The sequence below is a fragment of the Beauveria bassiana genome (genome assembly GCF_000280675.1).
Source record: "Beauveria bassiana ARSEF 2860 unplaced genomic scaffold BBA_S00002, whole genome shotgun sequence".
Taxonomy (NCBI): Eukaryota; Fungi; Ascomycota; class Sordariomycetes; order Hypocreales; family Cordycipitaceae; genus Beauveria; species Beauveria bassiana.
The window spans coordinates 700,510-721,190 of record NW_007930837.1 but is presented as its reverse complement, the minus strand read 5'-3'; the positions used below and the strand labels follow the sequence as shown (position 1 = coordinate 721,190).

General features: G+C 53.7%; 7 protein-coding genes across 7 annotated transcripts; 2 read left to right on the top strand and 5 right to left on the bottom strand.

Moving 5' to 3' along the window:
- Positions 1-1,153: 1,153 nt before the first annotated feature.
- On the top strand, positions 1,154-2,733 carry BBA_00887 (kynureninase-like protein; the record flags this gene model as incomplete). The annotated part of the gene is made up of 2 exons (XM_008595984.1): positions 1,154-1,340; positions 1,442-2,733. 2 exons carry the CDS (start codon positions 1,154-1,156, stop codon positions 2,731-2,733), a joined length of 1,479 nt encoding a protein of 492 aa, XP_008594206.1.
- Positions 2,734-3,259: 526 nt separating this feature from the next.
- BBA_00886 (fungal specific transcription factor) lies at positions 3,260-5,713 on the bottom strand (the record flags this gene model as incomplete). The annotated part of the gene is made up of 1 exon (XM_008595983.1): positions 3,260-5,713. One exon carries the CDS (start codon positions 5,711-5,713, stop codon positions 3,260-3,262), a length of 2,454 nt encoding a protein of 817 aa, XP_008594205.1.
- Positions 5,714-6,151: 438 nt separating this feature from the next.
- Positions 6,152-9,399, bottom strand: BBA_00885 (kinesin-like protein; the record flags this gene model as incomplete). Its single annotated transcript, XM_008595982.1, has 4 exons — positions 6,152-9,047; positions 9,099-9,218; positions 9,268-9,307; positions 9,366-9,399. 4 exons carry the CDS (start codon positions 9,397-9,399, stop codon positions 6,152-6,154), a joined length of 3,090 nt encoding a protein of 1,029 aa, XP_008594204.1.
- A 1,545-nt stretch (positions 9,400-10,944) lies between these two features.
- BBA_00884 (uncharacterized protein) lies at positions 10,945-11,496 on the bottom strand (the record flags this gene model as incomplete). The annotated part of the gene is made up of 2 exons (XM_008595981.1): positions 10,945-11,361; positions 11,449-11,496. 2 exons carry the CDS (start codon positions 11,494-11,496, stop codon positions 10,945-10,947), a joined length of 465 nt encoding a protein of 154 aa, XP_008594203.1.
- A 2,807-nt stretch (positions 11,497-14,303) lies between these two features.
- Positions 14,304-16,125, top strand: BBA_00883 (cyclopropane-fatty-acyl-phospholipid synthase; the record flags this gene model as incomplete). Its single annotated transcript, XM_008595980.1, has 4 exons — positions 14,304-14,411; positions 14,594-15,717; positions 15,776-15,884; positions 15,940-16,125. The coding sequence occupies 4 exons, from the start codon at positions 14,304-14,306 to the stop codon at positions 16,123-16,125; spliced, it is 1,527 nt and encodes a 508-aa protein (XP_008594202.1).
- Positions 16,126-16,861: 736 nt separating this feature from the next.
- On the bottom strand, positions 16,862-17,887 carry BBA_00882 (RING-6 protein; the record flags this gene model as incomplete). Its single annotated transcript, XM_008595979.1, has 4 exons — positions 16,862-17,065; positions 17,152-17,501; positions 17,614-17,712; positions 17,821-17,887. 4 exons carry the CDS (start codon positions 17,885-17,887, stop codon positions 16,862-16,864), a joined length of 720 nt encoding a protein of 239 aa, XP_008594201.1.
- Positions 17,888-18,289: 402 nt separating this feature from the next.
- On the bottom strand, positions 18,290-19,681 carry BBA_00881 (Cytochrome P450 CYP541A2; the record flags this gene model as incomplete). Its single annotated transcript, XM_008595978.1, has 1 exon — positions 18,290-19,681. The coding sequence occupies one exon, from the start codon at positions 19,679-19,681 to the stop codon at positions 18,290-18,292; it is 1,392 nt and encodes a 463-aa protein (XP_008594200.1).
- Positions 19,682-20,681: the final 1,000 nt, after the last annotated feature.

Genomic DNA, 20,681 nt, shown 5'->3' with positions numbered 1-20,681 from the left:
GAGTGGCATGCATTTAAAACGGCCAAGAGTCAGGGAGAAGTGAAGAATGGGGCAATAAATGGCCATATCGCTTTGAACATTGCTCGAGCCCCGGCGTGCCCGGGTACCGGATAAGTGGCGTTACTGGTCCGCGAAACCCACCGAAACGACAAAGATCCGTCATCCGCTAGTGCATCCGAGGGAGCATTGTCGACTCGCGCCAACGGCTTCTGACCGAGGGCGCCTAAATGTTCAGTGGCAAGTGCTGCTCCGGTCCCGGCAGGGGCGCGGAGAAACAAGGAGTAGGTAACGTTGATCGGAAAGACACCTTATAGGCACGCTTGTGTCAATCGATGTGTCTCATCGTTTTCAAGCCCCGCATTACAGAATGATGTGCGCGCGTGAATATGTGCGCAATTATGCATGCGATTATTTGCTTGTACTGCTTTACACAGGGCCATGTACAGCTATCAGTTCAAATTCACTTTAAAAAAAAATCATTTTGATTCCTCTGTCCTAAATTGCCTTTCGGCGAACTAAAAGGTGCTGATCGATCAAGATGCGGTCAGGGCGCACAGGGCAATTATGCAGGAACACGGTGATTTCGCGGGACAACAGAGCCGCCCGCTAGCCGGCGCCGCCACTCGGCTTTTAAGACGCCTTCTGTTGGTGCAATATATATGCAATGAAACGCTGCCGAACAAGAGGGAGGCTGCAAGTAATCTTCCATCACCGTTATAGTAACATAAGCGACAAAGATGTTCGAGAATGTTTGCTTTTTTTTTTTTTTCGGCGTCTTTGTCCAACCTACCATGAACAAACAACAGTGCCAAGAGATGCGATGCAGAAACTTGGGGGTGCTGCCGCGACACCGTGACCCTGCGCCACGGGATTTCGGATGTCGGAAGTTCGGATGTGTGCAAAGTTTCCCCAAAAACTCCATCTTCTGTAAATTCTCCCCCACCTTTCGACAGAGGGGTCATTGACATAAAGTGGTTTTCAAAGTCGTCACTTTTTCTCTCCTCTCGTCTCTGAGCTCTGAGCAATGCGACATTGCCTACACAGCTGCTTCAATCGTGCGCCCTCATTCCTACGTGCATCATCTGCGCCTTCACGCCACCCTCTCTACCTACAAATTGGTGCCCTTTCTCGTCGCCTCCTCTACACCGCACACATGGATCTGCCTGCTTACGTTGAGCGACTGCGTGGCGGCGCCGCGGCCAAGTTTCCAGCAAACGCGAATTCGCTCGACTTCGCACAAAGGCTCGATTCGCAAGACAAGCTGAGCCATCTCCGCTACGACTTCATCCTACCTACCAAAACCTCCATCAAGAAAAGCGCCCTCGACGGCACCCTGCCATGTATGTGATTCAAAGAAACGCCGTCGGCCTGTTTTCTTTGCTTACTACCCGAAATTTCTTCGAGAATTCCTCGTTTTGCTGACCACGCATTGTCGGGATAGCTACCGCCCAGATAAACGGTGCTGTTGCCAACGGCACCCCGGGAGAAGACCCGGATGTCGGCATTTACTTTGTCGGCAACTCGCTGGGCGCGCAGCCCAAGGCCGTTCGCAAGTACATTGACGCGCAGCTCGAGACCTGGGCCTCCATTGGCGTCAACGGCCACTTCAAGACAATGGGCAACTCGCCGCTCGCGCAGTGGCAGGACATGGCCGAGGACTGCGCCCAAAAGTCGGCCGACTTGGTCGGCGCGTCGCCGAGCGAGATTGTCATCATGAACACCCTGACAATCAACCTGCACATGATGATGGCCAGCTTCTACAAGCCCGACGCCAAGCGCTACAAGATTATCCTCGAGTGGCGCCCGTTCCCGAGCGACTACTACGCCATCGAGAGCCAAATCACCTGGCACGGCCTGGACCCGGAGAAGACCATGGTCAAGGTCGAGCCCGACGAGAACTCGTACATGGCCACCGATAAGATCCTCGCCACCATTGACGAGCACGCAGAGGAGACGGCGCTCCTGCTGCTCCCGGGCATCCAGTACTACTCGGGTCAGCTCCTTGACATGCCCAGGATCACGGCCTACGCCCGCGAGCGCGGCATCGTCGTCGGGTGGGACCTCGCCCACGCCGCCGGCAACGTCGAGCTCAAGCTGCACGATTGGGACGTCGACTTTGCCTGCTGGTGCACCTACAAGTACATCAATGCCGGGCCCGGCGCCATTGCCGGCGCCTTTATCCACGAGCGCCACGGCCGCGTCGAGTGGGAAGACGGCAGCGACAGGCCCACGTACCGTCCGCGCCTGACGGGCTGGTACGGCGGCGACAAGTCGGTCCGTTTCAACATGGACAACAAGTTTGTGCCCACGGCCGGCGCCGGCGGCTTCCAGGCCTCCAACCCCTCCGCCCTCGAGCTGGCCAACCTCGCCGGCGCCCTCTCCGTCTTCAACAAGACCACCATGAAGGACCTGCGCTCAAAAGCCCTCGTGCTCACCGCCTACGCCGAGCACCTCCTCGACGGTATCCTCGCCGACGCCGAGGACGGCGCAGCAGCAGCAGCACCGCTATTCCGCGTATTGACCCCGCGGGATCCGCTGCAGCGCGGCACGCAGTTGAGCGTCATGCTGCGCGACGGCTTATTGGATGACATTGCTGCTGCGCTGGAGCTCAATGGTGTGCTTTGCGACAAGCGCAAGCCAGACGTGATTCGCGTGGCCCCCGTGCCTCTATATTCGCGCTTTGAGGATGTTTGGAGATTTATGCAGATTCTACGCGGCGCCCTGAAACTATAGAGCTAATGTGTTGTTGGAAAAAATTGTAACATTTCTACGTCATGAATAAAGTAGAATTAGACAGAGCCAAAATTAATGACTTTAAGAATCAAGACATGCTGTATAATCTAGAGCCCTGATAGGTGTGGACTCCGGCTCGGCTCGGCCCTGCTCTGCGTCCGGATCGCGATTCTATAGTGTCTTCAGATGTTTCATGATAATTGACGCCATACCTCCGATTTTTTTGAACAAATAATATATAACGCTAAACAGCGTTTCACCTAAAAGGGCAGTCGCCAAAGAAGTAGGCCGTCTTCCGAAATCTGGTGGTTGCGCTTCACTTTCGCATGAATTGGAGGTTCACTTCGGAATTTCGGATGAGAGTGGCTTTCAGCAAGACCAAACACCCGTTTTCCGAACCTCAACCGACGTCGGCAGGAAGAAAATGATTAGAAGGTCGCAGTCAACTATTCAACTGTAACCATGACCGGGCCGCAAGATAGACGAAGCCCATCAAAACTGAATGGAGCTTTCACTGATAGCGGCATCAGAAATAATGCGCAAGATCAATGCCGCCACCGGCGTCCAATAACGGAAACAAGTTGACCGCTGAGACAGCGCCGCCATCCCCTTCATTGACTCCGAAAGAGTTACTCCAGTACTCTGCGTCGGGCGTGTGCAGCATCGATTCCGACAGCCCCAGAAACGCCGAGTCAATGTCTCCGATGCGAGGGGACGCCGGAGCAGCCACCCCCGCATAATGCACGTCTCGTTCAAAGCGCCTATTGCTATTACGGCGCGTCGGCCATGGCGAGGGCGACGCGGCCAGGTTATTCCGAAGCGTTCCGCCCTCGGCCCTTCCTGGTGCGAGTGCCGAGCCGAGGCTTGGTGCTCGTCCCGCCGTCGCCGGCGTGCCAAACGTGGCTGCGCGATGGCTGCCAGTTTCGCGCGGCGAATTTGCGTTGCTCCCGCTGCCGCTGCCGCTGCCACCAAACGACGCGCGGGCATCGTGCGGCACGAGGCCAAACAGCTGGCTCGAGCTCTCCGTCCGCCGCATCCGTTCTTGAAGCTCCCTGCGCTCGAGGTCCTCCAGCGCCGTCGTGAGCAGCGACTGGGCAATGAGGCTATACTGCGCCGCGTGGCCGTCTGTCTGCGCAAAGTGGTCCAGGGTCTGTATTGACATGCGCGTGTACTTTTCGAGGATCCTGCCGAACCCGCCCAGCAGCCCAACCCCGAGAACCAGTGACGCCGCAAAAAGCCAAGAGACCAGCATGGGGGCGCGATGATTCAGCACGTTTTGCTCGATTAAATCGAGCACCGGATCGACCATCAGGCTGGCCGCGTCGATGCAAGCATCCGCCAGCTTCGTCTTTGCTGACGGCAGTGCGGCTCCTCTCGCCGTCGCGCCGTGCGGCGCGTCCGACAACCTCCGATATAGCTCATACATGAGAAACGGCCGCGATACGAGCATGACCGAGTAGTAATATGTAGAGAGTACCTGGCACGCGCCGCTTATCTGAGCCTCGTTGTCGATGGCACCAGGTTGCGTCATGACTTCCTTGAGCTGCTGGAGCCAGCGGTCCGACCAGCTCCTCAGCTGCAGCGAGATGCCCTCGGTGAGCTGCAAGGAGATTTTCCGCCGCGAGTAGATTTCAATGACAATGGATTCCGTGATGAGCAGAATCTGCACCGACGCGTTGAGCAGGTCGAGAACCTCGTTCCCGTCATCATCCAGTGTACGGTAGGACACTGTGCAGTCAATATCCGAGGTCGCGGGCGGGCGGCCCATGAATGTGCTGAGAAAGAGGTCAACAGCGCGCAGGCTTTTCCACAGATTGTCGCGCTGCCGGTGAATCGCCTGGCCGAATCGAGCATTCACCTCGGTGCGGTGCACGCCGATGGAGTAGGCGGCGCGCGCCGCGATACCAAAGAACAAAAACGCACCGTTGATCTGGCAGGAACAAAGCATGTACATTGTAATGAGCACAAAGGACTGCACAGTCTCGGCGCTCAAATCGGCGCTCATGTCTATGTAGGCCTGATTTTTGGCGTACTCAAAGTACTCTTGTGCCAATGCTTCGTCGTCCCTCAACCGCCCAATGGCCAGCACTAGATATTTGATAGTTGAAGCGCCGTCTCGGGGCTTTTGCTGCTGGTCGGCCCAGAGGAGAAAGTCCTCGAGCAACGTCGAGTTGTCAAACAAGTCAATCATGCCTGTAGTCGTGGACAAGTACGCAGATACAGCCCCAGCCACGTCCCCGGGATGCACCTGCGGCGCGCCGCTGACCGTTTGTCCCAAAGTGCCGCCGTCGCCGCCGGGCCGAGGCGGGTGCGCGGGTGCATTCTGTAGCACGGAATAACGGCTAGTTTGAGGCGCGAATGCGTGCTGGCTCACTCGACTAGTGACTACCTGCCGAACAGATTGAAAGAACGACAGAGGCGCACAGTCTCCGATAAAGATGAGTTTGCCGTGTGCATCTCGCAGCAGCCGCGCTTCTCGCGGAACTTCCGTGTCATCCTCCGCGGCCTCGTTCGGTTGGTGTTGCGTCGCATCACTGTTCCTCCTTCTATCACTTCCAATTCCCGGTCTGTTAGATGCCTCTCTAGTCGCAGGCTGGCGTCTGGGCCGAGTTTGACCTCGATTGCGCGAAGCGGATACAATCTGTTGGTCTGCCACCTGGTCCTCTTCACGCTGCACCTGTCGGCTGTCGGCACTTGGCAGCGGCCGCTGCTGCACATCTGGCGTTGGTGATGCTGTACCTGTCCCAATAGTTCCGGGCGGCGTCGTCGTGCCGTGAGCGCCATGTGATGTTGTTGCGCCAGCATTTCTTCTGCGACGCTGCGCCGAGTAATGGCAAACATCGCCGCGCTGCCGCCCTGCGCAGTAGCCACAAGGAATTTTGCCGTCGCATTTGACTTTGCGCGCCTTGCACCCGTCACAAGCATTACCAATGCGACTACGAATGTAGCGTGGTGACCCGCGCCCTGCTGCGTCGTCCATACGTATAAGCTGAAATCAGCCTGCTTCTGTTGCAGTTACTGGCGCTAATGAAGCAGGTTTCGGAAGCACTGTCATGATGCCGGTGTTGCGTGCAGATTTGTGTGGAGCCACATCCGAAACACCGTGTAAATTGCATTCGGGAGCACTGTGATTAGCACGCCCAAGAAGAAGCTCGAGACTTTTCATAGGTACTCCGTAAACCGTCGGCAACTTAACGATGTTCATTTGAAAATGTTCTCGAATTCGTAGTTACAGTCTTTTTTATACAAGTTATACAATGGAGGGGCAGCAAGTAGTTGTTTCAGCTCCTTCCAACTCGTACACAATTCCCAAACGCCAGCAGCCAGTTTGTAAACGAAGCTCTAAACGAGAGCTCGTCTGCTGCATGAAATGGTACTAAAAGCAAATGAATCAAAACGTCACGTCATAAAACTTGGTTTATCGAAGGGCCATGTTCCCCTTGCTTTCTTGTCGCCGGAGTACCGAAGCTGGCGCCCCGACGCTGATAGTGACGCGGCGAGTCTGGTTAACTGCTGGATTGATTGGGCTGGCCGTATTCTCGACGCGAACACTACCGCCGAGATTCATCCGCCTCGCCTGAGAGGCAGTAAGATTGCGATCCTTGCACTGAGGAGGTGAGCACGACATAGGTGAATTTCGCTTCCGCTCCAAGCTTCCTCGACGGTGTCGTGATATGCCATTGGTTGAGCTAGCAAGAGAACCCGACAGGCTAGGACGACTTCCCACGCGATCTCCCGTTGTTGATCCGACCGAAGATATGCGTCTTGCGCTAGATGCAGTTACAGCGCCAAGAGCGCTCACTCTACGGGGCAGCTCCTTTTTGGCCGAGTGCATCGCATTGCGAAGCTTACGCTGATCAAGCAAGCTGGAGTCCGAGTCCGACCCTGAGGCGGCAGCTGAGGGTGGGCAGTTTTCATCCGCGATTGTCTGCAGAGAGCATTGAGGACTGTTTCTAATTCCCTGCGGCAAAGGTGGTGGCGACATATTGCCACTCTGAGTGACGTCGAGGGTTCTGAGAGGTGAGTCTTGCGTGGTTTCTAGAGGGCCTGGTGGTAGGCCAGGGCTGAGCGTTGGTGGCTGGGGTGATGGTGATCCGTTTGGCAGCATGGAAGGCCGAGACGACTTGCTGAGGAATCCCGCCTGGAAGCGACTGGGTTTTGCAAGATTGAGACTCGTCGCCTCAGGGATAATCAAGGTTGACTCATCCTCTGTGGATTGATCGTGGCTCGTGACTATGGCCTCTTCTGAAGACTGCTCGATGATAGGAGCCGCTTCCAGTAGCCCCTCGGGCGACTTCAGATTCTTAGGCGTCTTCTCAAAGTCCGCGAGGGTACCCTCCTCTGTCTCGTCATCTCGCCACCTCACGCCGCTCTTTTTGTTCTTCTTCACAGGTGTGAATGTGACAGCTTTTTTGGCCGAAGTAAGCACCTTACGCCTTCTCGGTGAGCATTTAAGAGGGCTGGTCATGACATTCTCCGGTTCTGATGCAGCCAACGCTGGAGCCTCGAATGGCTTGGCTTGTCCAAAAAGGTAACTCTTCTTCACCGAACCTTTTTGCAAGAAAGAGCTCGAGCTACTTATGGAAGCGGAGTCGTCAGGTCTAACGACTTGTGCCGCCGAAGTGAAACCGGTTTGCAGTAATTTGCTAAAGACCCCCTTTGCATGAGACACTGCGCTCTGCTCGTCCATAGCCAAGATATCAGAGAGCGAGGTCAAAATTTCGAATTGAGCAGTCAGAAGCATCTGAACCATTGCCGCATCGCCGAACTTCTCTTGTTCCAGAACTTCGCGGTAAGCTTCGCGGCTGAAATTCGCCTTGATCAGTTCGGCTTCTCGCTGGAGGTCATTAACCTCTCCGGTGTCGGAGCCTTCGGTGGTCTGCAACTGCTGAATGCTGTGGGCCAATGCAGTGTCAATGTGACGCTCCCAAGTTGAGTGCTCGAGCTTCTGATGGATGTGCTGGCGGCTATGCTCCAATTCAATGAGGATACCCTGGGCGGTTTTGCGAACAGCAGAGAGATTGTCAGGCATCGGACCAATGTCGGCCCTTTTCGCACACACTGCATCGAAAGCCGCAACCCAGCCATTCAATAGTGAGATTCTTCTCTCAAAGCCTTTAAGCCTTTTCATGTTTTGGATGCGCTCATGTCTATCAGCGGCGGCGTTATCGTAGGCTGTGCGAAGACGTTGCACTCCTTCTCTAGCCACAGAATCTCTCTTGTCGTACTGTTTTCGGAACTTTGCAAAAGAGATTTTCTCGGCGTCCTTTTGTTGAGCCTTGAGCTCAGTAATGAGTGCCATTTGCTCATCAATCTTGACCAAAAAGTCCTTGACATGGCGGTTGACGTTGAAGACATTTCGGGTCACTTTCGTCTGGATATTCTTGGCTCGGTTCGCGTAACGGAGTGTGTTTTGAGTCTCATCGAAATGGGCGCTAGAAGGCGAAACGCAAACAATCATGACTGTTTTGCAGTTGCCACCAAGCGAAAATTTCAGCAATCGCGTGAGCTTGCTGTTGCGATATGGGACGTGCGCGCGTTGTCGACGGTCACAAAGTGCATTGATGCAACTGCCCAATGCGAGAAGTGATTTGTTGATGTTGGCACCTTCGGTAAGACGTTCGCCTCGATTCTTTGTCACAGAGGCTCGCTCCGAGCCAGCAAGATCAATAATGCTGAGTGTTGCCATTGTGTGAGGTTCGTTGAGATCAGCATTTCGGTCTTTCTGAGCGATGTTGACTTGCAAAACAGCATGAGATCGAGAAGAAGTGGCGTTGGCTTGTGTCGGTGATACTGTGCGATATTCGTTTCCCTGAACAATCATATCCATGACTTCCTGCACATCTTTGGGGTGGTGGCTTGTCAAGCCAGCAACTGTGACTGCTTGGTTACTGTCTTCGCGCAAAGTCAGCCCAGCTTTGGTACCACCTGGAACAAGCAAGTCACGGATAGTTTCGTTGTAGATTTCCAGGTAACTCAGGCTGACTTCGGTCGTCTTGTCCTGGCTGCGCTCTTCAATCTTTTCGAAGAGTTCTTGCATCGTTAAGAAAATGATTCCCGGCGATTGCGGTGTCCCCGTAATTGTGTGTGTCTTTCCGCAGCCCGTGGCGCCGTAAGCAAAAACAGTGGCATTGTAGCCATCTAGGACACTGTCAAGGAGGCTTTTTGTTGTGCCCTCGTAGACATCTGACTGTGTAGTGTTTTCGTCAAAGACACGGTCAAATGCAAAAATTTGATCTTTGACCTTTCTCGAGCCGGGGACAACCGACCGGGAGAATTTGTGCACGGGACTATCCTCGGGCGGATCGAAAACCCTTTCTCAGACGTCAGTTGAAGAACCGTGCTTTCGAATCAGGGTAACCTACAGGCAACGTTCATCCATGACCTTTATAACATTCCGAATGCCGCGCTGGTGCAGCTTGGGGGCTGGCGTTCCCGCAAGAGAGCCATCGCCAAGAAAGAGTGTGTTGTCCTCGGCTCGGTGACTAGATGGCTGTTAGTGGCGGATGGGGTGGCTTGCACTAATTACATTACACTTGTGCGGCTTCTCGAATCGTAAACGGCCGAACGCGAACTGGGGGTCATTAGCATCGGAATGCTTCCATATTCGAGGCAGAGCAGCAGCAACTCACTCGCGACGGTAATGGATGATTGCGCATCAGCCATGGTGGTTCGCTTGCGCGCTAGTTCGAACTTGAAATCTTCTTTGGCAATTGTTGAATGCGGCGTATCAGAGCTTCAGGCTCGAGAAATAGCGAGTTGATAAGGCTGGTGGTGTTCAACAATGACGTGATAAAGGAAAGTGGTGTTCATCGGCTCACGGTGTGCAGTGTTTGCTAATCGAGCAAGTCTGCAAACATCGGAGAATAGAAACGCGTTGAGAAGTGTGACAAGGCAGGTGATAAAGCAAGAGAAGAAATATCGCAAATGAAGAGCCAAATGCAAAAATAATCGAGCTCGTATACAGCAATCAGATGAAAAAGGATTGCTGATTCATGCACCTCAGTTCTTAGTGACGTCCATTGTCTTTGTTGTTGGCTTGCACATAGTTGCCCCGACAACAGGCCACCAAGGCCTGGCCCACCACGCGATGAACTTGCGCCCCTTGTTTTGCAGGGAGATTTTTCCTATTTAGATGACCCTTCAATCTGCGTTTGAGAGTTTATTACTTGAGAACCAGGACCGTGGCCAGAAGGCTATTGACTATTTACTTTACGCGCTTGTGCATACCGTGGCTAAGTCAACAATGGCGTTGTACCACATGCAGTTACCTATGCATGGACCCTTTTTTTTCTATTTACGTGGACAAGCCGCACGTGATGGTACATCTGGAGCTGCTATAAGTACATGGTAATTAGTGCATTTTCTATATTAAGGAAGGTATCTTTTCAAAGACGTAATGTATTTCGCCATTTTTATCTGTGCTACAAGTACATGGCATTTTCTATATTAAGAGAGGTATCTTTTCAAGACGTAAAAAGTGTATTTCGCTGTTCTATCTGTCCCTGCTACCTGCCGCCGCCGCCGCCGCCGCCGCTGAAAAGATATAATTGATCGGTCGGGTTAAATCGAGGCGGCGATGGCGGCGGTGATAGAATTGACGTTGTGTGGCCTACTTATTGTGTTGATAGTGGCAGAGATGGGGTATCGTGAGGTACCTACTGGCGGTGTTGTGTGAAGGTTGAGTGCAAGAGACTCTGCTACGATTAGCGAAATGCGGTAAAGGCTTGTAAGGAAGACATGGCAAAGGCGTACCAAGAAGCCTGCGCTCGGCGAATGCACAACTAAGAGCTAGAGAGATGACTTAGTGGAATAGCCGTTGAGGAAAAGGCCCAGCCCCTGTTCAGCACCAACTCCCCGAGAGAACAGCCCATTCTTTGTGATTTCGGCATGGACATTGGTCTTGAGGAGATCACAGGCTGCAAAAATCGAGCTATATATGCAATGGTTTGTCTCGCCGGCTGCCGTGAGGTGCGTCGGTCGCAGTCGGTCTCTTCTGGTGATGCAATCAGAAATTCGTCTCCTGGCTGTCGAAGTTGGTCATCAAGCCCGAAACATTTGAAGACATTCCTCTCCTGCTTGGCAAGACACAGTACATCTACTGCGTGTATGATGAGAGACTCACTCATGCGGCTCGGAAGGGAAAGTTCAAGCGTGTCTCTCAAATCATTGGAGTAGAGTATGATAAGGGGCATTTGATGCCGATCATGACTATCCAGCGCAGGCGGACGCCGTGCCACTGCCACTGTTCTCGAGGGGCTTACAGGAGGCATCAGACGCGCAGTTGGAAACACTAATGGGAGAAGAGGCTGTAACCTGGCTGAGCGTCGACCACCACTCGTCGGTGTCGCCGTCCATGTGGTGCTCGACGAACCAGGCGCGGTCGACGGCCGTGTAGTCGACAACCTCGCATTGGTAGTGCAGGTGCTGCGGTGGCCGGCCGCCAAGGTAGGGCAGATGACGCAGGACCTGCAGCGCATAGTCGCCGCGAAAGTGCGCGCAGTGCTCCGGCGTCAGGTCCGGCCAGCCGTCCGCGGGCGCGCTCCTCGATGTGCTCTTGTCCTTTGGCGACGCCGGCTGCGCGCCCACCGCCACCAAGGTAGTTCGCTTAATATCTAGGCCCCTGAACTGTGAGGTTGTGGTGGTCGAGGGACTTCAGTCACAGAATGATCCTTATTATTACGAATGATTATGAAATTATGACTGCCTCCTCACTGCTAGCTCGTCGGCAGCTCGCCTCTTGATGCCTGCTTCTTCGCACATGACCCCTTTTGTGGCTTGACTCACTCTCCGATCCTGACATGAACTGTGCTCTTATTTTTCAAGAAAAAAGTAGCGGTGTTAAGAACACGGTGCAATATGTACAGTTGTCACGACTTACTGGCAAAAACTCCCTCAAACGGCGGCCTCCAGGTTCTGCTCTCTGTTGATCAGGTGTACCAGCTGCCCAGGCGTACTGGATGCCAAAATTTGATCATCACACGTGGTATTACTACTAGAAGAGGGCCACTGCGGACGGATATATGTGTCTGCTTTCGTGATTTTCCTGGTAGAGGCATAACATGCCCGTATGAGGTACGTGTGGCCACATGAAAGACAGTAGACAGCCTGTTGAGCCTTTGGACCTTGCCGGCAATGCATGTGAAAACTGTTGTCTCTTGACTACTGGTCACGACGATAACTTACTACTGAAGACGTACCTCGAAACAGAATTGGTAGTACATAATATCTCTTGTCCGCAATCTTGTCGTCGGTCTTGACCTTTCATGACGATACAAAGATTCCTAGTTCCGAGACGGTACCGAGATGTACCAACGAGGCAGGTGCGACAGATACTCCGATAGATTTTTGAACGTTTGTATGCTTTTCGAGGCTTTGACGGTGCTGCTATTTTGGGCAGGCTGACCTACGGTTGTTCAAACCTGCGAAGATTGAGTGCTTGACCTACACGATGGCGAAGGAATAACACACAGCCGCAGAACTAGCACAATAGAGAAATAATGCGGCCAGTGGTAGTGATCCCATGCAATCATTGGGCAGCGCTTCAGGTCGATTTTCAGCCATCTTCCGATAGTTCGGATCATCAACTGCGTCTATGCCCTAGTATGCAGCAACAATAATTGCTGCTTATGATGGGAAAACAAGATCTCCTCTCATACGAGCCGAAAGGGCTTAATGCGTTCAATACACGGGAGCTCTAGCTCTCTCAATCGTCACCTTCACCATCGCCATCATCTGGGACAGCTCTCCACCTAGTCGGATCTCAGCGTCGCAGCCATGAGAGTTTTGACGTGGGCCACTCCCGTCGGTTGCAATCCAGAGTTGAGCTAGCAGCGAGAATCAAGAAAGGAAGCCTAGAGGACCTACCCCTTGAACAAATTCATCAGTGTTTCGGCCTCACGTTTCTTCCCCTCATCGGCCATCGGAGCGGTAAAATACGGACGTCAAGGTCTTCGTTTTGGTACGCTTTAATGCTAATCCACGATTTTGTCCAAATTGATGCATTGAATGATGCCCGAAGAATTGACTGCTGCACCAGCTGCGCCAATTATTTGGGAGTACTTACAGAGTTTCTCGCATCTAGTCATCCAGCTCTATAACTTGTTCACTATCGTGATGAAAGTATTTGCGTGATATGTGGGATGGGCCAAATGAAGCCGTGACGGTTTGTCGTCACCATCAATCAACGAGTTATAGCAGTCTCAATTGAATGTGTCTAGCTTCAGCAATCACTATGGGTGGCTAGCTACTCACTGTCAATAGGAGTCTAATAGTCCGCAGAAGATCTTCGATAATAAGGGATTCTGACTTCTGACATAGCCAGCACTGTGTCATTAGCGACAGCAGACGCAGGCCAATATGCTATCCCTTTGCTCACCGATCGCACGTGCGACATCAATCATGGAGTACCTGTATTTACTGAAGCTCGCCAACTCACCTGGTCAGTGCCTTCGGACAGGTCTCTCTTTGGATATTCGCCTATTTATGGTGGGCACGAGATCGCTCAGAATAAATGACCCCGGGAAATTCGGAGCAAATCACAGTACCCGGACGCACTTTTAGGTAATACCCAGTTGCTCCATCGCCATTGAAAGGTTGAAGGGGCCCTCGGGCGCCGGCGTCTCTCAACACGGGCTAGATATGGGGTGAACCATATTTACTGATTGACATTTTCACTGATTGACGAACACAGAAAAGGCTGGGGAGTAGCTAAGTAACGTGAAGACACTTGAGGCGGCCGGCCGTGGTAGATGATAGAGCCGCGGGCGCGAGTATAATAGAGCCGCGCACTAGCTGCTTAGGAGTAAATACTAGTAGGATTTTTTTTCCTTTCACATTTTTCCTAGAATTGAGAATCTATCGTTAAAGTTAAGCGTCAAGCCTCGACTTTGTTCGTCAATTATTATTAGTGATAGCTCGCCAAAAATTTTAGTCCGACACGTCACAGAGCCATTGTCAGCCACAACCTTGTCACCTAGTCAAGCTTCCTTTTCTCATTGCACCAGGTTCGACCTCATTACAATTGGGCAAGAGAAGAAGCGGGAAAATAATGGTAAAGTTGACAGGCACGAGCAGCGGTGTGCATGCTTTTGGTATCTAACAGGTGGCTGGCGGAGCCCCAGGTCAACCTACTGGGTCCCCTTGGGGTCTCAGCCTCCAGGGCAGTGAGGGAACCCAAACCGCCACATTGCAGGCTAGGGGCGCATCAGGGGCATGTACTGCATCTGAGGAAGTAGCCCTAAATAAAGTCTAGACATGTCTGGACATGCCTAGCAAAGCTTGATGGTGATATGAAAAAGCTTGAGCGCCCGAAAGTAGCCAAGACGCGTGAGTGGATTTGCGTCTACCACCGGAAAAACAGGCGAGGCCAGATGTCAGGTACCACTTGCAGGCAATATGCAGTGCTAGGTACCTTTCTTGCTAGCCCGGCCTTCTCCCTCACCAAGGTACGGCTCCCGGCTCCGTACCTGTGCCTGCCTCTCTAAATTCGTCTCGCCTCCTGTTGTTTCTTTCCTCTTTCTCCCTCAGACGTCCTGCCTTTGCTTCGCCTATCCTCAATTTCTACAGCCATGGCGTCCAATACTCCTCATCTTGAGGAGAATATCAACTACATCAAGACACCCAAGCAGCCTCCTTCGTCCTTCGAGGCTCAGGACTGCGGTGTTCCCGTTACTGATGTGAGCTCCTTTACCCACGTGAAATTTTGGCACCCTCCTCCCAGCAGCTTCTCCTGCCATGGCCGCACACGCCGCAATGCAAAATCCGTCCTTATCCCTTCGCAAAAGACTCAATTGGCTAGACAACCACCATTCATTGTCTTTGTATCTTTTTTTCCCGCTAACCTCACCCTCGCAACTAGTTCCCCACGATTCACAATGCCCCGCTGCCCGCTGAAGGTCCTGGAAATGATAGCTTCTCCAACATTGTCCTCGTCGGTTTGATAATTGGCGTTCCCTGGTTTCTGGCCCGTCTCGTTGGTGGTGGTATCAAAACCAAAATCGTTTTTGGCTTGATCACCCTTCTCCCCACCCTCATCGGCTACTGGTCCTTCAAGTCTGCCTTCAGCCCTCGCATCAACGAGCACGCCAAGCTCCCCGGCCGTCCCGTCGAGTCCTACATCACTTTTAAGGATGCCACCCATAAGGCCAAGTGGAGCGGTCGCTCCAAGATCCCCATCCAGACCTTCTCCGAGATGTACGTCGACGGCAAGGTTGATGCCAACGGCGACATCCTCGACGTCCTCGAGTACCGCCACGACTGGTCCAACTTTTCTTTCACCTTGGATCTCTTCAAGTTCATCTTCGGTACCTTTGGCCCCGATGTGCTCTTACACACCAAGGATCAGGATATGGATCAGATTCGCCCCAACTATGACAACGGCAACGACCACTACGCTTGGTTTCTCGGTCCCCGCATGATCTACACCTCCGGCATCATCTCGGACCCTACTCGCGAGGAGACCCTAGAAGAGCTCCAGGACAACAAAATGGCCGTCGTCTGCGAGAAGCTCGAGCTCAAGGAGGGTGAAACCATGCTCGATATTGGCTCCGGCTGGGGCACCCTCGCCAAGTTTGCCAGTCTCAACTACGGCGCCAAGGTCACCGGTATCACTATCGCTGAGAACGGTGCCGCTTGGGGCAACGATGTTTTGCGCAAGGCCGGTATCCCCGAGGAGCAGTCTCGCATCCTCTGCATGGACTATCGCGACGCTCCCAAGGTCAAGTACAACAAAATCTCCCAACTCGAGATGGGCGAGCACGTCGGTATCCGCAAGCTCACTGGTTTCTTCCGCCAATGCTACGATATGCTCGAAGATGATGGTCTCATGTACGTTCAGCTGTCTGGTCTTCGCCAGGCTTGGCAGTATGAGGATCTCATCTGGGGTCTATACTTGAACAAGTACATTTTCCGTGGTGCCGATGCTTCTACTCCCCTCTGGAACTATACCCGATCCCTCGAGAGGGCTGGCTTCGAGATCAAGAGGTATGTCAACGTAGCCACTTTTGTCACCCGTTCAGTCGAGCAAGCTGACCCTTCACAGCGTTGACACTGTTGGCGTCCACTACTCTGCCACTCTATGGAGATGGTACCGCAACTGGGTTGGCAACCGCGCCGAAATTACCGGCAAGTATGGTCAGCGCTGGTACAGAGTATGTTGCCGTACCCTTTTGATCTTCAATCCACTCGTCACTAACTTTTCTGTAGATCTGGGAGCTTTTCCTCGCCTGGTCCGTTATCGCCTCTCGACAGGGTTCCGCTACCTGCTTCCAGATCCTCGTCGTCAAGAACCTCAATGCCACTCACCGTATCAACGGCATTGGCTCGCAGTTTGGTCTCTCCGGTGCTCTTGCCAAGAGCAAGGCTGCCGGTAAGAATGCTCTGCCCAAATAATCGCTGCCGAGTTGAGGAGAGATGTTGGTAGACGACTGCGCTGGCAATAGAAACAGCTCTAAGCGCATCTGCCTCATAAAAACTGGAGCTGGCTTAGCAGAAGCTTGTGTTTTGAATACAACGCACTGTACGCAAGGGACACGGACGAATCTTACGCTGTCCAGTAATGAAGGGGATGTCGGGAAGCAACGAAAAAGAATAGAAAATGACGAAACTAGGGTAGGCTTTGTATGGCGCAACACTGGCGAGAAGTAAAGACGGATTCGGGAAATTTGGTCCACGACGCTGATTACTGTATAATGCTCGGATGATTAGAGCCTGTTTGATCTTGTTATAAAATGCGCCTCGAGCAGTACCTTCTAGGCTGTGGGATATATAGCAATTTCTACGTCCTGAAAAGAGCTGGGAGGGTATATATGGCAATATACTTGTTCATATAGCTCCTGTGCTATCGCCACCATTATGCTAGCTTTTGCTAGACTCATGTAAGAAGCGTGCCAAATGTGTGATGAATATGTTGACGCGATTGTTTTTGTCGATTTTGTTACTGTACACAAGGCTCGCTCATTGTAAACAAGAGTCTTATATCCCGAATTATGAAAACTCCAGATCCCAAGATAGATATTCCATTGTCATGCAGCCGCATAGTCTTGTCATTGTCGAAAGTGACTCGTTAGCTCGACTATTCCGAACGCAATTCCTCTGCTTCAGCCCCTCTCCCGCGTCCACGCACCACTCACGCCGCAACGGCAGGCTGGTACGCGTACCGTGACAGCTGCGACATTCTCTCTTCCGGGCTGACCTCTGCGTCGTCGTACACCAGCCGCGACTTTTTGCCGTCCTTTTCCTTTTTACTCTTCTCCGGCTCGGCGGCCGACCGAATCAGCTGATCAATGTCATCACCAACAGCGTGTCGCTGCGGCAGTCCTTCAGCGTATGCCTAGATTTTTACAAGTAAGTGTCAGTCATCTGGCGGGGGGCTAAATATTGTAAAGAAAGAGGGTGAGGGGAGAAAGGAGGACGTACCTGTTGGTTCGCGACGGCATTGTCGACGACAGTGGGCGGCAGCGTGCCGGCCTTCTTATGTGCGCGCCACTCGGCGAGGCGCCGGAGAAGCTCCTCGGCCGTCTCATAGCGAATCTTTTTGCGCGCGCCGTGGAGGGACTGGCCCGGCAGCGGGTTGCCGGTCGCGAGGCGGCGGCTCTCCTGGGCCTGGTAAAAGTTTTGTATGATGCGCGTGCGGTGCTGTTCAAGAATGTCCTGCGGGACGCCCTCCATGCCGAAAATTTCAACGTCGAGGCCTTGTCGATTCGGCAGCGCGTTCTCGACCTGGCTGACGGTTTCCTTGTGCACTTGGTTCATGTGGACGGAGAGACCTAGGGACGCGGGTCTCGTGTTAGCAGGATCTTCTTTCACTTTTTTTTCTCGAAGCATTCGTCGCCTTCTTTCCTAGGACGGTAGAGGAGAGGTAAGGGGGTTTGGACGAACCTCCGGCTGTATTTAATCGGCGACCGCATCGCTCGCACTTGAAATGTTTCGCTTTTTGGTGGGAGATGAGGAGCTTCAAGTCTTCAAAGTCGCGTTCGCCTAGGAGTCGTCACCAGCGTCAGTCAGCAGAGAAAAACATTTCATTGATGGTTGATTGTTCTCGCAACCAGGGTGGGCGCAAATAATCGAAGGGTTGGGGAATCGTACAGTAGTAGCACCATGGCCGAGCCAGCAGCTCCTCGACATCGGTGTGGCCGCGTCTCCTTTTGCCCATTGCGGCGGCTTTTGTATCTGAATGAGCTGTGTATTCGAATTTCGATGTCCGTGAAAGCGAGATCGGTCGGTCAAACTCGTCGTGAAGCTTTCATGTATTCCTTTTGGGTAATGGCTCGCCGACTCGTTTGCCTGCGTTCGCGACGTGATAAATTGGGCTAGCTTGCGGCGGAATAATCTCGGCTGAACCGCGAGGCGCCGCCGCAGTGTCACAACCAAGTACCAGAAACACACATGACCATTTACAACAGACAATGTAAAAAGTTTTGTTATTAATTAATTAATTTGGCATTCTCTTGGCACTTATTACTTGTCTCGTATCCGATGTGTTGGTGCCATATCACCTTCTCGCTAACTTTAGCACACTCAGTTCCCACCTGACCTACTCCACGCTCGCGCAAGCCTAAGCTCTCGCCTTGACCTTGACCTTGAACCCAACCGGCCTGTAGTTGAACCAGCCGTCCCTCTCCAGCACGTATCCTGCATCCGCCGCCTCAAAATCAATCTTCTGCAGCATCATCGCCAGCACCAGAACGCTCCAGTGCCACGCGTACTCTTTCCCGATGCACTCCCTCTTGCCGTTGCCGAACCACTTCTTGGCCCCCGCCGGCAGCTTTTCAAACGCCTCACCGAGCATGCGCTCCGGGCGGAACGCCAGGGGGTCTTCAAAGACGGCCGGGTCGCGGTTGATGCCGGCCATGACGAGGATCATGGCCTGGTCGTGCGCGACCTGGTACTTGCCGCCCGCGAGCAGCACGGGCGCCTTGTCCGCCGACGGCACGGGCTCAATGTTGTAGCCCGGCGCCGCAAAGGACAGCCGCAGCGCCTCGTGAACGATGGCGCCGACGTACTCGAGCCGTGCGACGTGCCCGTGCTCAATTGGCGCCGCCGCGCCGCCCGTCACGGCGTCAATCTCGTCGCGGGCGCGCCGCGCGGCCGACGGGCTTCGCAGGAGCAGGTACAGCGCCGTGGCGAGCAAGCACGGCGCCGTGCTGCTGCCGATGGGCATCGACACCACCTCGTCAATGACCTGCGAGTCGGTCAGCGCCGTGCCGGTGACGGGGTCTTTGGCGGTCAGCATCGCCGCGAGCACGTCTTGGCGGTCGGTCGGGTTGTCCCGCCTGTACTGCACCACGTCGGCCGCGTACTCGCGCATCACCGCGATGGCGCGGCTGAATTTGCGACCGTACAGCAGCGTGTTGACAATGGGCAGCCGTGTCGGCCTCATCACCGCCTCGGCCGTCGAGTCCTCCATGGCTTGCAGCATCGGGTGCTCCGGCCCCGTCAGCCCGCCCAGCTTCTTGCCGTAGAGCGTCAGCGTCGTCGTTTCGAGGTTCAGCCGTGCGAGTTGCTCAAACGGCGAAATCACCACGCCTCCTCCTCCTCCTCCTCCGCCACCTTTGATCCAACCATCCATCATCTCCTCCGCCGTGGCGCGCATCTCGCCGTGCCACTGCGTCAGCGCGCTGGGCGTGAGGTGCGGCGCGATGATGCGGTGCGCGATGCCCCAGCTGGCCTCGTTATCGTAGGCCGTGAAGAGGGCGTCGTTCACGGCGGCGCGGATCTGGACGACGGGCCCGCCAACGTACTTGCGGAAGCGCTTCTCGTCGCACAGCTCCTCGGCCAGCGCCGCACTCGCCACAAACACAATTGCCCGCCCAAACACTTTGATCTGGAAGATTTCGCCATGCTCCTCGGCCAGCGTCTTGAGCGACGTCCACGTGTTGCTGGCCTTGACGTCAAACAGGTTGCCCACCAGCGGCAGGCCTTTGGGCTGCGGGATCGGTTGTGCCATGCTGCTCGCTTCAAAACTCGAGGCTTGGAAGACAATTCGATTTAGTGAAGAGGAAGAAATGTGAGCTTTCTGTAGAGACAAGCTCCCTCTGCTTGTGAGGTTTGCCTGTGCCGCGGGTGCCGGCCCGTGTACAGATTAGACTGACCACATATTCGTATACTTGCATCGCTGTACGGAGTACCGGGGGTACCTATTGCCAGCTTCGTAATCTGCACATATGCAGACCCGAGACCAACTCTACTCGCCAGTAACACCTCGTACTACCTGGCATGCATCTTTTCTTTTGCCCTCCCGCATGTAGACCGAACTGCGGAACAAGGACCCTCTCCAAAACCCGCAGCCCCGGCTGGGGCGTGCTTGCATTAGTGCACTGCAATAGTTGAAAGACAGACGGAGACATCATGGACGGCCCTTGGGTCCCCCTCCCGGACAGATGATCGGCTGCGAGAATGGTGGTCAATTGGTCCAGCCAGCCTTCAGGTGCCACGTACTGGTAGTAGTGTAGTGCCCGCTGCAGCAGAGCTGAGCTGGGCTGCATGATTTTAGATTGCATTATTATCAACAGCGGCTGCCTCATTGGCCGGGTGTTAGCTGAGAGAGACATCTGCATATCTCTAAAACATTTAACCCAAGACCCTGCAAGCCTGAGTGGGAACACGAGGCATCCTTGGTGGCAGACGCTGAAATCCTGGTCGGGACATGTGCACAGCATCGCTCCCTAATGAATCGATGCGGCACACCCAAGCCCATCATATCATCACTAGAGTTCACAGTCATTATTATTGCGCTGAAGAGATGCAACAATGATCAAATATCAAGCGTCAGTGTATTATCTATCATGTACATTGTAAGCAGTGGTATCTTGATGAGCGCCGTTCCATCAGTCCCTCCCGAATCAGATGCGCCATCCAGAAAAGAAAAAAAAATTAACAATCCCACAAAAGAACCCAACGAGTTTCGCATGTCCACACGCGGCATCTATCCAATGCCCAGTTTGTCG